The 15,206-nt window shown below is 61.2% G+C and overlaps 2 protein-coding genes across 5 annotated transcripts; both read right to left on the reverse strand.

Moving 5' to 3' along the window:
* Positions 1-170: 170 nt before the first annotated feature.
* APOC2 (apolipoprotein C2) lies at positions 171-2,266 on the reverse strand. 4 transcript variants are annotated; one of them, XM_051828480.2, is made up of 4 exons: positions 2,126-2,266; positions 923-1,006; positions 602-761; positions 171-435 (listed from the first exon to the last, which is right to left on the reverse strand). In XM_051828480.2, exons 2-4 carry the CDS (start codon positions 981-983, stop codon positions 345-347), a joined length of 312 nt encoding a protein of 103 aa, XP_051684440.1. In that variant the 5' UTR covers positions 984-1,006; positions 2,126-2,266; the 3' UTR covers positions 171-344. The 4 variants fall into 4 exon arrangements, with proteins under 4 accessions (XP_051684440.1, XP_051684441.1, XP_051684442.1 ...); XM_051828481.2 differs by having other exon boundaries at positions 929-1,006; positions 2,126-2,261; XM_051828482.1 differs by having other exon boundaries at positions 929-1,006; positions 2,105-2,129.
* A 689-nt stretch (positions 2,267-2,955) lies between these two features.
* Positions 2,956-5,104, reverse strand: APOC4 (apolipoprotein C4; the record flags this gene model as incomplete). The annotated part of the gene is given in 3 exon segments (NM_001082365.2): positions 2,956-3,181; positions 3,860-3,992; positions 4,954-5,104. Coding segments are annotated over 3 exon segments (375 nt in total). The 3' UTR covers positions 2,956-3,015.
* Positions 5,105-15,206: the final 10,102 nt, after the last annotated feature.

The following is a 15,206-nucleotide window of genomic DNA, read 5'->3' on the forward strand; positions in this document are numbered from 1 at the left end:
TCTCTGTCGCCCTTCTGATGGTGTATCGCCGCCAGTCACCTCCTGCTCCAACCACATTCTGGGTTAGCGCGGCAGACATACAGTAGGTGCTTACTTAGTGTCATCTGGACTGAACGAACCCCTCCATCTTGGCCCCCGAGGCCTCAGGAAAGCAGCCACATCAAAGAGAATGAACTTGGCCTCTGGTTTTTATTATTATTATTATTATCAGTGGGAAGGATTCAGGCCAGGGCTGGGAACAGGCAGCTCAGTGCAGTCCTGGTTGTGGGTCAGGAGAGCGGGAGGCGGGGGCGGGGCAGGGGCCGGGGGTGGGGCCTCCCCTCCCCCACCACGGGGCCTGGCTGTCACGGGTCTCCCTTCAGCAGAGTTAGGAGCTGGTCCGTGACGATGCTTGCGTAGGTGGTCATGGCCGCCGTGCTCTTGCTGTACATGTCCCTGGGGGGGGGGGGGGGGAGAAGAGAGGGCTGCAGGCTGGAGGGGGCGGGGGTTTGGGCTCCTGGATCCGGTCCCGGTGCCAAGTCCCCCACGGAGTGTAGGTTTGAGACCCAGACTCGGTCCCGGTCCCCTGCAGCAGCTCCGGGGCGTCCCCTGCGGGCGATACCTGATTTTCTCATCCACGGCGGTCAGGTACGTGTTGTTGTACAGGCCCTGGGCGGCTGCCTTCGCTGAGTCCCAGTAGCTGGACAGCGACTCCTGCACCTTTGTGAGCAGGGCCGGGCTGGCGGGCTCATCGTTCTGGGGCAGGTGGGACCCCTGGACCACTGCAGTGGGGGAGAGTACAGAAGGGGAGCTGGTGGGGCCCCGGGAGCAGCAGACAGACGGGGGAGGGGGAGGTGGCGGAGGCAGGGCCCCAGGCAAAGGGCTCGGCTGGGAAGACGTGGTGCTCGCCCCCTCCCCAGAGACCCCGGTCCCCGCCACTCACACTCACCACATCCCAGCACCAGGAGGATGAGACACACAGCCAGGAGGAGTCGGGGGCCCATGGTGTCCGCAGTGACCTGGAACGCTGAGGGGAGGGTCGCTGGAGCTGCCCCCCTCGGGGCTGGGCTGGGGATCCTCACCCAGCCACGTTCTGACGGTGTGGGCTCCATGCCGACTTGAACCTTTTAATTCTGATGGCCCCTCGTGCATCCAGTCGCTCATTCATTCACCCAAGGAGGCTTTCTGGAGCGCCCGCGCAGTCCCCGGCCCAGCAGTGACCCCCACAGACCCCCCCACCCAGCCCTGCGCCAAGACCGCGTGGGGCAGCACGCTGCACGTCAGCTAGGAACCAGCACTTTGGGGCTGATGTGGCGCAGTGGGTTCAGCTGCCGCCTACGACGCTGGCGTCCCGCACGAGCGCCGGTTCAAGTCCTGGATGCCGCCCCTGCTAATGCGCCTGGGAAGGCAGTGGGAGACGCCCCAGGACTCGGGCGTCTGCACCCATGTGGGAGACCCGGATGGAGCTCCAGGCTGCTGGCTTCAGCTTGCAGTCATTAGGGGAGTGAACCCACAGATAAAAGATCTCTCCCCTGCACTGTTGTCTCTTTGTCTCTCCCCACCCCTTTCTCCCACCCCCACCCTGTAACTCTGCTTTTCAAATGAATGAGTAAATCTTAAAAAAATTTTTTTTTTTTTTTTTTTTGTAGGGAAGGAGGGCATTTGGCACAGTGGTTAGGCCGTGGCTTAGGACGCCCGCATCCCATAGCACAGGGCCTGGGTTCGAGTCCCGCTCCCTGCGGCTGTGCACCCTGGGAGCCAGCAGGTGACAGCTCAAGTACTTCAGTCGCTGCCACCTACGTGGGAGACCGGGACTGAGTTTCGGCCGGGCTCTTGGCTTTGACCTGGCCCAGCCCTGGCTGTTGCAGGCATTTGGGCCACAAACCAGTGGGTGGAAGATCTCTCTGCCCAGCTCGCTCTCAAATAAATAAATAAAAGTCAAACAAACAAACAGCACTCAGTCCAGCCCCTTCCCCGCCTGGCTCACTGACGCCCACCCAGCGCTGTGTGGGAGAAGGACCCAGCCAGGCAAATATTCCCAGTCCTGGGCCTCACAGACCCGACACAGGCTTCCAACGTCCAGCCCCTGGGATTCCCATGAGCCTTTGCCCCCTCCCCCACTGACCTCGCTGCTGTCCCCTCTTACCAGGCTCCTGGGCTTTCCTCGTGGTCCCAGCTGGGCAGAGAGGCTTTATAGCCAGCCTGTCCAGGTCCCTCGCACGGCCACCACCCTCTCTCGGCCTCGGCCAAAGTCCCAGCCAACACAGCCACCACGGGGGTGGGGGGGTGGGGGCAGGAAGGGCAGTGGCCTTGGGCAGAGGTCAGCGGCGGGGACCCACGGGGGAGGGAGACAGGCAGGCTTGGGGGCTGCGGTGCAGGGTGACCCCCAGGGACGTGGTCTGGGGTCCATGGAAAGTGAGGGCGGAGCCGCCCAGGGATCCCGCTGACCCCCATCTGCCCCCCAGCCATGGACTCCGGACCCCAGGTGCCTTAAAGTCTGCAGCCCCCACCTTGGTGGGGCAGGACTGCACCCCCTCCCCTCCCAAAGCCCCTGGATGCTCTGCTTCAGGTATCCCCTCCTTTTTTTTTTTTTTTTTTTTTTTTTTTTTTTGACAGGCAGAGTGGACAGTGAGAGAGAGAGACAGAGAGAAAGGTCTTTTTCCTTTGGTTCACCCCCCAATGGCTGCTGCGGCTGGCGCACGACGCTGATCCGAAGCCAGGAGCCAGGTGCTTCTCCTGGTCTCCCATGGGGTGCAGGGCCCAAGCACTTGGGCCATCCTCCACTGCACTCCCTGGCCACAGCAGAGAGCTGGCCTGGAAGAGGGGCAACCGGGACAGAATCCGGCGCCCCGACCAGGACTAGAACCAGGGGTGCCGGCGCCGCAAAGTGGAGGATTAGCCTAGTGAGCCGCGGCGCCGGCCATATCCCCTCTTCTACTCATTAACTCGCAGGTGGGGAACGATGGGCAGAGCGCAGGTGAGCAGGTGAGCAGGTCTTTATTGAGAGCTGGGGGGGGGGGCGGGGGGCTCAGCGCCTCAGTCCTGGTCCTTGTCCCCGCACAGGAGCCTGGGGCACAGGCCCTGGGCCGTGTTCAGGAGGCGGTCCCTGGAGCTGGTGAGCCAGGCCTGCGCGCGGGGACCCAGGTCTCTCAGGTGGTCATCATAGTAGGTCTGCACAAAGCCCTGTAAGGCCCCAGGGCCCCTGCGGGAGAGGGGCGTCACAGCCAGGACCCCCTACCCTGGGGGTCCAGCGCCATTCTCTCCCTCCTCTCTCAGACCCCGGAGTCCAGGCCCAGCCCCTCCTCCCACAGACCCAGGGGTCCAGGTCCCTCCTCCCTCAGAACCAGGGTCCAGGCCCCCAGCCCCTCCTCCCTCACACCCAGGGTCCAGGCCCCTCCTCCCTCACACCCAGGGGTCCAGGCCCCAGCCCCTCCTCCCTCAGACCCAAGGGTCCAGGCCCCCAGCCCTCCTCCCTCAGACCCAGGGTCCAGGCCCCCAGCCCCTCCTCCCTCAGACCCAGGATCCAGGCCCCCAGCCCCTCCTCCCTCAGACCCAGGGTCCAGGCCCCCAGCCCCTCCTCCCTCAGACCCAGGGGTCCAGGCCCCCAGCCCCTCCTCCCTCAGACCCAGGGTCCAGGCCCCCAGCCCCTCCTCCCTCAGACCCAGGGGTCCAGGCCCCCAGCCCCTCCTCCCTCAGACCCAGGGGTCCAGGCCCCCAGCCCCTCCTCCCTCAGACCCAGGGTCCAGGCCCCTCCTCCTTCAGACCCAGGGGTGCAGGCCTCTCCTCCCTCAGACCCAGGGTCCAGGCCCAGCCCCTCCTCCCACACTCCCAGGGGTCCAGGCCCCGCCCTCCTCCCCACCCCCGGGGTCCAGGCCCTCACCAGAACCACTGCCACCTCTCTCTGGTCCTAGTCAGCAGCGGACCCACCAGCTCCTTCACCGAGCTGGGCACCAGGCTCCAGCGGCTTTCCTCGGGCGCGGGCAGGGGCGTGGGGGTCCCTTCAGGCTCGCATGCTGGGGGGGTCAGAGGACGGAAAAGGGTGCGGGATCAGCTTTGCCCTCCTCCCATGCAGCCCCGCAGTCCCCTCCCCGCCCACTGTCACCCCACCTGCACCCTCAGCCACAGCCAGCCACTCCCCCCAGACCCCAGCCCTTGCCCCGCCCCATCATGGTTTCCTTCTTCCTGGCATGCACCTGTCTATCCAGCACCCACGCCCCTGGACGAAGCCTTGTCCACAGGGCCCATTGTGGGGGTACACACCTGCACCCCACCACAGAGGCGCCCGCGTGCCCCGCTGTGGGGGGCGGCCATGACTTAACCTCCTTCAGCAGAGTGCACTGAGCAGCGGCTCAGAGCCGTGGTGGGAGCCGGTACCCAGAATGCACTCAGGGGGCCGGCGTTTGGAGCAGGGCGTAAGACCCCGCCTGGGACCCCGCACCCCCTATCAGAGTGCCTGGTCCGAGTCCCTGCTCGTCTGCTTCGACCCAACTTCCTGCTAGTGAAAGGCAGGAAGGTGATGACGCCAGCCGTGCGAGAGACCCGGATGGACTTGGGGTCCTGACTTTGCCTGGCCCAGCCCTGGCTGTTGCAGGCATTTGGGGAATGAACCAGCAGATGGAAGATCTCTCTCTGTCCCTCTGCCTTTCAAATAAAATGAAAATAAACAACATTGTTTAAAAAGTGCTGTGCCTCATATCTAAACATTTCAAAAATGGAAAACAGTGCACCGAGAAGGGCGTCTTGGGCGACGTCCGTGTCACGGAAGACTTCAACTGCGTGTGCGGGACCCAGGTGCACCTGCTGGCACATGCAGACTCACAGGTGGACACCTCTGCCAGGACCCCCTCCCCTGTGCATGCCAAAGACCCCTCCCCCCTCACTCAGCCCCTGACACAGCCGCCTCCCACCACCACGCACACACGGAGGCCACCAAGTGCCCAAGCCGCCCCTCCAGAGCCCTCACCCCCTCCTCACCCACGACCCAGACCAGGACCAGGATGTAGAGGCAGAGGGAGGGCAGGGTCCGGAGCCCGCGTCTCGGGAGCAGCATTTCTGGGGGCTTCTTCCCCCTGTCCCCCTGTCCCTCTGTCCCCCTGTCCCTCTGTCCCTCTGTCCCTCTGTCCCTCTCTGTGCTCAGCTCTTCGGCCCGGGGGGAGGGGCGGGCTGCACAGAGCAGAGCCCTCCCCCGGCCACCTCCCACGCCTGTTGGCAGGGACTTCAGAGAACAGGACCCAGGTGACGGGGGCCATGCCTGCCCCCACTGACCTCTCTCCTCCTCAGCCTCCACTCCTGGACCTGACAGAGTCTCTTGGACCTCCTGCACCGACCCGGGTTCAAATCCCGGCTGCACCTTGTGTCACAGCCCCTTTGTGGGCCCTCGGCTTCCCTGTCTGTAAAACAGGGGCCTGGATCAGGACATCAGCGGAACAGCCCGGGCCGAGGCTTGTGCTGCACACAGAGCCTCACGGTGTCCCCTTGTCACTAAGAGAACTCAGCCACCGGGCACCGGGCTGGGTGCGGGCCGACGGCAGCCACACAGCCTGGCACTCCTGCCCTGCTCTCCCTCGCTGGGCTGCGACCGCGGCCCCTCCCAGCAACCCTGGAGCTCCAGCTCCTGGGGAGACTCCAGCCGCAGGCAGACCTGGGCGTCCAAGTGCCCTTTCCTGCGCCAAGACTGGACCCCAGCTTTCTCATCTGTAAGATGAGTGTGACAATAAGCACCCCACGCCCGCCCCCCACCTCCGCCCAGGGTCCCTGTGCAGCCCGGCTGAGGCCAGGGCAGGAAAGATCCGGGCACTCCCAGTGGGCGCCGGCCCGCAGCAGGTGCAGACGTGCGTTGGACTCCTTGGTCTAGCACAGGTGGGGATCCTTGCTTCTGCCAGGGGCCATGTGGGTATTTATAACGCCATTTGCTGGCCATGCAAAAATTATCAACCGAAAAACAAGCCTGCTGTAGATCTGCCGAATTCTAAGTCCCGCCTGCAGCTGCCTGGGCAGGGCCAGACCCAGGGAGTCCCGGAGTCTCAGAGGGCCCGAGGGCCGGACATCTCCCCTCTGGGGGACGCCCAGGTACGTTGAGTTTCAAATACGCAAGGAACAGCCCTTTGACAATGGAAGTCCAAGACGTTTTATTTGGGTGCAGAACGCATAGTTTTCTCATAATACACATTTTCCACGAACTTTTTGAAGACCCCTTGTATGTCCCATGCAAGACTTGGGAATTACAGCAAAAAAAAAAAAAAAAAGATTTGCTATGCATGGGAAACTTGGACATTCAAATGCAACTGGGCTTCCCCCGCCCCCGCCTGCCTCAGAAGTTAGGGTGCGGGTGGGGGCTCCAAGGGAGAAACTGCCAGGGGTTCTTTTTTTTTTTTTTTTTTCTTTTTTTGCACGTTGTATTTTTTTTTTTTTTTGACAGGCAGAGTGGACAGTGAGAGAGAGAGACAGAGAGAGAAAGGTCTTCCTTTGCTGTTGGTTCACCCTCCAATGGCCGCCGCTGCAGTCAGCGCACCGCGCTGATCCGATGGCAGGAGCCAGGATCCAGGTGCTTTTCCTGGTCTCCCATGGGGTGCAGGGCCCAAGCACTTGGGCCATCCTCCACTGCACTCCCTGGCCATAGCAGAGAGCTGGCCTGGAAGAGGGGCAACCGGGACAGAATCCGGCGCCCCGACCGGGACTAGAACCCGGTGTGCCGGCGCCGCAAGGTGGAGGATTAGCCTATTGAGCCACGGCGCCGGCTCCGCACGTTGTATTTTGATGTGGCAGTTCTGACAACTGACCTCTGGCCACAACCTGAACAGCGGTACAGGATGGCTGGGAACCAGAGGCCCCCAGCAGAACGGTGTCCAGCCCAGGGCTCCCGGGACCAGCCCACAGTAAGACAGATGTCCCTGGTGCTCCTGGCTGGCACCGATCAACCAAACAGAGGCACCTGGTCCCTTTGGGATGATGGAAAAGTTTGGTGACGTTTGCACAACAAAGTGAGTGTGCTTCACGCCCCTGGAGTGCATAAATCGCTACACGGTGTGTCACGCGCATTTTTTTCAAGAGTTTCTTTCTTATTTGAGAGAATTACAGAGAGAGAGAGAGAGAGAGAGAGGTCTTCATCCACTGGTTCACTCTCCAAATGGTCACAATGGCCAGAGCTGCACCGATCCGAAGCCAGGAGCCAGGAGCTTCCTCCGGGTCTCCCATGGGGTGCAGGGCCCAAGCACTTGGGCCACCTTCCACTGCGCTCCTGAGCCACAGCAGAGAGCTGGATCGGAAGAAGAGCAGCCGGGACTCGAACCGGCGCCCATATGGGATGCCGGCGCTGCAGGCGGAGGATTAACCTGTGCCATAGCGCCCGCCCCACCGTGGAAACAAAAGCAGGAGTGGGGTCTGACACGGAGGTGGAGGCGGGGCGCGAGATGCTGCACCGCGTATCAGAGGGCCTGCGTTCGAGGCCTGGCTCTGCTTCCAGTCCGGCCCCCTGGGAGCGCTCGTGCACCCTGGGAGGTGGCCGACAATGGCTCAAGTCCTTGGGTCCCTGCTGCCCATGTAGGAGACCCGGGTGGAGTTCCGAGCTCTTCGCCACAGTCGGCGCTGCCTTGGGCGTTCGGGGGAATGAGCCAGCGAATGGAAGATCTGTCAGTGTCTCCCTAGGACAGCACTGAGGTGGAAAGGAGCCCAGTGTGTGTTGCGTTCTGAGAAGCAGCCGGGTGCGGGGTTCAGAGCCTGGCCCCAGCTGTCCAGCGGTGTGACCGCGGGCAAGTTGCTTAACCTCTCTGGGCACTTCCTCCTTACCCAGAAAAGGCAGTCACAGACTTGCCACCCTGTCCTGTGGCCGGGAGAGCAACCACGGGGCGCCAGGCTGTCAGCTGCTATCAGCTGCTGTTTGCTTAGCACACGATCCAGCAGGGGCCGGGCGCGGCCGGTGGTGATGCACTCACTCAGCGGCCGAGCCGCCAGCGTCGTGCTCCCTGTTTTACAGATGTGGAAACTGAGGCTGGGGGCCTGGGGGCAGACCTGGATGGGCGGGGGTCTTCTCCCTTCTCCCACCACCCAGCCAGGCCCCAGCACAACCCCGGAGGGCAAGGGGGAGATGGGAGCAGAGAGGGGTGGACCCACGGGAGGTCTCTGACCTCTGTCCCTGCCCCAAGGTCAGCGGGCAGGACGGCTGCAGGTGTTTGCCGTCCGCTGCCTGCAATGTTTGCCCATCTCAGGGACAGGAACAGGCTGAAGGTCGGGGCGGGGGGTGGGGGACTCAGAGGCAGCGGACAAACAACGGAAGGGGGATGGGCAGGGGGCAGAGGTCAGAGGGGCAGTGGGCCCGAGGCAGCGTGCATCTGAGGACAGGCACGGCTCTGCGTCCTCCGAGTCACCGGACCTGGCCGTGCAGCCCCCACCCCTACCCCCGTCTCCCTCGTCTCCCAGCTCTTTCCCTCCACTCCAGGTCCCTGGCCCAGGCCGGCATCTCAGGACCCCTGCATCCCCTCCCTGCTGGTCTCTGACCACGCACCTCCCCAGGGCCACTCTGGGCCATGGCAGGGAAGGGAAGGTGGAAAGGGGTGTGTGAGGGTATCTCCATCTCTCCCTCCCTCCCTGCCCTCCCTCCTTCTTTTCTCTTTTGCAACAGAGAGAGAGGGACAGAGAAAGAGAGAGGTCTTCCATCTGCTGATTTACTTTCCAAATGGCCACTGCGGCCAGGGCCACACCGGGCTGAAGCCAGGCGCCTGGGGCCTCATCCGGGTCTCCCGCGAGGGTGGCGGGGGCCGGAGCGCTTGGGCCACCTGGTGCTCTCCGGGGTGCAGCGGCGGGGAGCTGGATTGCAGCACTGGAGCGGCGCTCCTAGGGGGTGCCGGGAGCGGGCTGAGCCGTATCTCTTCTTCCTGCCGTCTCTCTGGGAATTTCGTTCATTCTGAAAAACTCGAGATAGAATTCACACTCCACAAAACTCAGCTCTGCGAAAGTGCACAGTGCTGGGGTCCTTGGCCCACCTGCGGGGGCCACGCGACCCGCATGGCTGTCTGATTCCAGAATGTTTTCCCATCCTGGGAGATGACCCCGGAGCACTCAGCAGCCACGTCTCACTGCCCTTCCCCGCCCAGGTACCGCCATCCTTTCTCTCTTTCGTTTTTTAAAGGTTTGCTTTATTTTATTTGAAAGGCAGACGAGAGAGAGAGAGAGAGAGAGAGAAAGAGAGAGACCCATTCGCTGGTTCACTCCCCCAGTAGCTGCAACAGCTGGGGCTGGGCCAGGCTGAAGCCAGGAGCCAGGAGCTCCATCCGGGTCTCCCACGTGGGTGCAGGGGCCCAAGCGCTTGGGCCGTCTTCTGCTGCTTTCCCGGGCGCATTCGCAGGGAGCTGGATCGGAAGCAGAATCAGGATTCCAGTCCAGGGATTCTGCCGTGGGATGGGGGTGCCCCGGGCATCAGCTTCACTGCTGTACCAGAGCACATCCCTATGTCACGTTTTCCCAAGCCATTCCTCTCTCGCTGGGCACGTGCGCTCTTTCCCATCTTGGCGATCGCGGGTCACACGGCCACAGACACCGAGTGCCAGCGTCTTTCTGAGGTCCTGACCTCGCCTTTGCCAGGTCACGCGGCCACACTCGGCGCTTGGAGGAACTTCCTCGGTCTTGCACAGCCGCCGCACTGCAGAGGAAACACGGCCGCAGCCCGAGACAGAGTTGGAGAAGCGGACCCCTCCTCCCAACACAGACCTGGAAAGTGGCTGCTCGCAATTCACTAGCGAAGCAGCTGCGCACTGAGACCTTGCCTAGGGAGGGAAGGAGGGGAGATGTCCTAGGTTCTTCATATCTGTCCCAATAAATCTGCCCCTGGCATCTCTTCTACAGACACACCAGGCCCCCCGACCACTGGAAGTGCCGTCCTGAGTCATGTAGGCTGCTGTTTAAACCCACCAATGCTGGAACGGCTAAGGTCTGACGCTGATGAACCTATACACACTGCAAGAAACTTGGGATGGGCCGGCGCCGCGGCTCACTAGGCTAATCCTCCGCCTAGCGGTGTCGGCACACCGGGTTCTAGTCCCGGTCGGGGCGCCGGATTCTGTCCCGGTTGCCCCTCTTCCAGGCCAGCTGTCTGCTGTGGCCAGGGAGTGCAGTGGAGGATGGCCCAGGTGCTTGGTCCCTGCACCCCATGGGAGACCAGGAAAAGCACCTGGCTCCTGGCTCCTGCCATCGGATCAGCGCGGTGCGCCGGCCGCGGCGGCCATTGGAGGGTGAACCAACGGCAAAGGAAGACCTTTCTCTCTGTCTCTCTCTCTCTCTCACTATCCACTCTGCCTGTCAAAAAACAAAAAACAAAAAAAAAAAAAAAAAAAGAAAAAGAAACTTGGGATGGTCGCTCAGTCCTCGGATTCCAGCCGAGCCCGCGGGTGTGATAAACTGCTTCACTCCTCCACTGTGCCTGCTTGAACTAGGGAGTCTTCTCACCTCGAATTTCTGTAACAGCACCGCTTCCCCCGCCCCCCACCTGCGCAGGGAGCACTTCTAGGAGGTCCCTGTATATTCCGGATACGAGCATTTGATCAGCTACATAGCTTGCAGATATTTTCCCCATGCAATCTTTTTTTTAAGGATTTATATTTATTTATTTGAAAGATAGAGTTACAGAGAGAAGTAGAGAGAGAGAGAGAGAGAGAGAGAGAGAGATCTTCCATCTGCTGGTTCACTCCCCAGATGGCTGCAACAGCCGGACCTGCACTGATCCGAAGCCAGGAGCTTCCTCCGGGTCTCCCGCGCAGGTGCAGGGGCCCAAGGACTTGGGCCATCTTCTACTGCTTTCTCAGGCCACAGCAGAGAGCTGGATGGGAAGAGGAGCAGCCGGGACTTGAACTGGGGGCCGTATGCCGGCACCGCAGGTCAGGGCATTAACCCACTGCGCCACAGCGCCGCCCCCCCCCCCCCGCAACCTTAAACCTTGTGGTTGTCTCACACACGTGTGCTTGTTTGAATTTCCCATCAGCGACTCTTCTCCCTTTCTTCCTTCTTTCTTTCTTTATTTATTTGACAGGTAGAGTTAGACGGTGAGAGACAGAGAGAAAGGTCTTCCTTCCGTTGGTTCACCCCCCAAATGGCCACTACAGCCAGATCTGATCTGAAGCCAGGAGCCAGGTGCCTCCTCCTGGTCTCCCATGCGGGTGCAGGCGCTTGGGCCAAGCACTTGGGCCATCCTCCACTGCCTTCCCAGGCCACAGCAGAGAGCTGGACAGGAAGAGGAGCAACCAGGACCAGAACCTGGCGCCCATATGGGATGCCGGCACTGCAGGTAGAAGATTAATCAAGTGAGCCATGGCGCCGGCCCTCTTCCTTTGTCTCTCCTTAACAGATTTAATTATTTGGAAGGTTGAGTGACAGAGAAGAGGACCACACACACACTTTTGACAGGCAGAGTGGACAGTGAGAGAGAGAGAGAGAGAGACAGAGAGAAAGGTCTTCCTTTGCAGTTGGTTCACCCTCCAATGGCCACCACGGCTTGCGCGCTGCGGCCGGCGCACCATGCTGATCCGATGGCAGGAGCCAGGTGCTTCTCCTGGTCTCCCATGGGGTGCAGGGCCCAAGCACTTGGGCCATCCTCCACTGCACTCCCGGGCCACAGCAGAGAGCTGGCCTGGAAGAGGGGCAACCGGGACAGAATCTGGCGCCCCGACCGGGACTAGAACCCGGTGTGCTGGCGCCGCTAGGTGGAGGATTAGCCTAGTGAGCCGCGGCGCCGGCTCAACACACACACACTTCTTCCATCTGCTGATTCACTCCTCTAAGGACCAAAACAGCCAGGGCAGGGCCAGGCTAAAGCCAGGAGCTCCCTCCAGGTCTCCCACATGGGTGGCAGGGGCCCAAGCTCTGGAGCCCTCCTCCACGCTTCCCACGCACATTAGCAGGGAGCCAGATCCCAAACAGAGCTGCCTGAACTTGAACACTGATGTGGGGTGCGACGTCCCAGGCAGAGGCCTGGCCTGCCGTGTGCCAACGCCCGCCCCCTGCTTCTCCTCTGCAGCTTCGGATCTCTCCAAGTTGCTGTGTCAGCACCTCGCTCACTCATTCTCCTCCCACACCACGGCCCGGGGTTTAGTGTTTCACTGCCCTGGTGCTGAGCCCCCTGGGTCGCTTCCGCTTGCCACCCACCTCCCCAGCTGATGCTGCCACGACCAGCCTGGCCAGGTCTCCTGCGCGGGTCCATGGCCCCTGCTGGAACACAGGGCACACAAGTCCCTGGTGTCCCTGGACACTGCCCGGCCGCTGTCATGGTGACGCAATGCAGTGCCCGCGGCAGCTCCCCAGGTGCACACACCCTCCCGGATGCCCCTGGGGACGAGCTGGGCTGGGAGCCATTAACAATAACACAGCTTTGGCTCTAGATCTACTACATCCGCGCCTGGAGGGGGAAACAAAGAACAAGAAATGGCCCCAAGTCCAAGTTCTTATTGGGTGGCTATACGCGGCACTGAAGGCGGCGGCTTTACCCACTATGCCACGGCACTGGCCGTGACAGTTAGTTATGTATTTGAAAAGCAGAGTGACAGAGAGAGAGAGAGAGAGAGAAAGGTCTTCCATCCATCCGCTGGTTCACTCCCCAAATGGCCACAATAGCCAGGGCAAGGCCAGGCTGAAGCCAGGAGCCTGGAACTCCATCCGGGTCGCCCATGTGAGTGGCAGGGGTCTCCGCTGCTTTCCCAGGTGCATTAGCAGGGAGCTGCATCCGAAGCGGAGCAGCCGGGACTCGAACTGATGCCCACACAGGACACCGTGGAATCTTAATCGGCGGCGCCACAACGCCAGCCCCGCGGAGGCTGATTGTGAAGCTGACGGCTGTGTGGGGCCCGCGGCCAGCGTTCTTTTTTTTTTTTTTTTTTTACAGGCAGAGTGGACAGTGAGAGAGAGACAGAGAGAGAAAGGTCTTCCTTTGCCGTTGGTTCACCCTCCAATGGCCGCCGCTGCAGCCGGCGCACCGCGCTGATCCGATGGCAGGAGCCAGGAGCCAGGTGCTTTTCCTGGTCTCCCATGGGGTGCAGGGCCCAAGCACCTGGGCCATCCTCCACTGCACTCCCTGGCCATAGCAGAGAGCTGGCCTGGAAGAGGGGCAACCGGGACAGAATCCGGCGCCCCGACCGGGACTAGAACCCGGTGTGCCAGCGCCGCAAGGTGGAGGATTAGCCTATTGAGCCACGGCGCCGGCAACGGCCAGCGTTCTAAACATCCAAACGCTGCTGGCGTAGACACGGGTGCTCCCGCTGCCGGAGGCGGCGAGGCCGGTGCTTCCCCTCTGACGGCCTTCCCACGGCTTCTGTGACTCCAGCGGCGCCGCCAGGAGAAGGCCGTGGTCTGATTTTGTGAGATACACAACAACGATCCCCTGTTTTGGTGGCAAAAAAACCAAACCAAACCAGAACCAAGTAACTGGGCTTTTCTGTTCTGCTTTCTGGCAGGTGGCTGGGAGCCAAGTTTTTTTTTTTTTTTTTTTTTTTTTTAATCTCATTGCCTGTGAGCTTGAGCCTCTCTTCAAATACCAAGGGGCTGGGGCTGTGGTGCAGCGGGTTAAGATGCAGCCAGTGATGCCGGCATCCCACAGGAGTACCAGTTTGAGTCCCGGCTGCTCCACTTCCAATCCAGCTCCCTGTTAATGTGCCTGGGAGAGCAAGTGGAAGATGGCCTAAGTGCTTGGGCCCCGGCACCCACATGGGAGACCCGGATGGAGTTCCAGGCTCCTGGCTTTGGCTTGGTCCATTCCTGGCTGATGCGGCCATGTGGGGAGTGACTGAGTGGATGAAAGATCTCTGTCTGTCTCTCCATCTTCCAGACCAATGACAATAAATAAAAACAGACGGGCTCCAAAATGCTAGTAACAGTTGATGATGATCACACAGGTTCAGTTCTGCCAACCACAGCACAAATTCCTCCCTTGAGTGCTATGTTTAGGGCATGGGAGCACTGAGTTGCTTACTTATTTATTTGAAAGACAGAATGGGAGAGAGAGCCGGCGCCGTGGCTCAATAGGCTAATCCTCCACCTTGCGGCGCCGGCACACCGGGTTCGAGTCCCGGTTGGGGCGCCGGATTCTGTCCCGGTTGCCCCTCTTCCAGGCCAGCTCTCTGCTATGGCCAGGGAGTGCAGTGGAGGATGGCCCAGGTGCTTGGGCCCTGCACCCCATGGGAGACCAGGAAAAGCACCTGGCTCCTGGCTCCTGCCAGGATCAGCGCGGTGCGCCGGCTGCAGCGGCGGCCATTGGAGGGTGAACCAACGGCAAAAAAGGAAGACCTTTCTCTCTGTCTCTCTCTCTCACTGTCCACTCTGCCTGTCAAAAAAAAAAAAAAAAAAAAAAAGAATGGGAGAGAGAGGGAGAGAGAGAAAGAGGTCTTCCACCTGCTGGTTCACTCCCCAGATGGCTGCACTGGCCGAAGCCAGGGACTTGAAACAGTCCAGATCTATGAGGGTGGCAGGGGCCCAACACTGAGGCCACCACCACTGCCGCCCAGGCGCATTAACAGGAAGCGGGATCGGAAGTGGAGCAGCCGGGACTCGAACCGGTGCCTCGATGCGGGGTGCCGGCTTTGCGGGTGGTGGCACCACGCTGGCCCCCTGGGTGCAGGTGAATGCCCTTGATCCCTGTGCACCTGTCAGCTCCGCACTGCGGGTGACCCAGCAAGGGAGAAAGTACCCACTTTCGACTGTAGGACCTCAGGCAGGGGCTTCCACCAGCTGTGCCTCAGCTTTCTCAGCTGCAGAGTGGGGGTGGGGCTGGGGACCCAGTGAGCGCTAAGGCTGCTAGAAGACTTTTATTTAGTTATTTATTTAAGCTTATCCATCTGCTTTTGTCTGAAAAGCAGAGATCTTCCATCTGCTGGTTCACTCCCCAGATGCCCAGAACAGCATGAAGCCAGGAATCTGCACCTCGATCCTGGTCTCCCATATGAGTGGCAGGGCCCCAAGTACTTGAGCCATCACCCGCAGTCTTGCAGGGGCGCACTGGCAGGGAGCTGGACTGGAAGTGGCGTGGGGGTTGTGGGCGTCCCGGGCTGCGTCCGCCGCTGAGCTGCGCAATGCTCACCCCACCAGACCTTGCTCTGGGTTCATCGTTAACCACCAGAGGCACTGCGCCAATGTCAATCCAGTACCGGAGCTATCAGCTCCATGCTGGTCTCTCCGTGGGGACACAGCGTGCCCACAGGGCTACCTCGGGCCCCCTGGAGCTCACAGTGGGACGGACCAGTCCCTGGCCCAGCTCG

Source organism: Oryctolagus cuniculus, chromosome 18 (genome assembly GCF_964237555.1).
Source record: "Oryctolagus cuniculus chromosome 18, mOryCun1.1, whole genome shotgun sequence".
Lineage (NCBI taxonomy): Eukaryota > Metazoa > Chordata > Mammalia > Lagomorpha > Leporidae > Oryctolagus > Oryctolagus cuniculus.

Coding starts and splice junctions, on each gene's coding strand:
- APOC2 (XM_051828480.2), bottom strand. CDS start 983: ATGGGCCCCCGACTCCTCCTGGCTGTGTGTCTCATCCTCCTGGTGCTG. Junction 762..922: donor GGTGCTGGGATGTGGTGAGT/GTGAGTGGCGGG, acceptor CCCCCACTGCAG/TGGTCCAGGGGTCCCACCTG. Junction 436..601: donor GCCGTGGATGAGAAAATCAG/GTATCGCCCGCA, acceptor CCCCCCCCCCAG/GGACATGTACAGCAAGAGCA.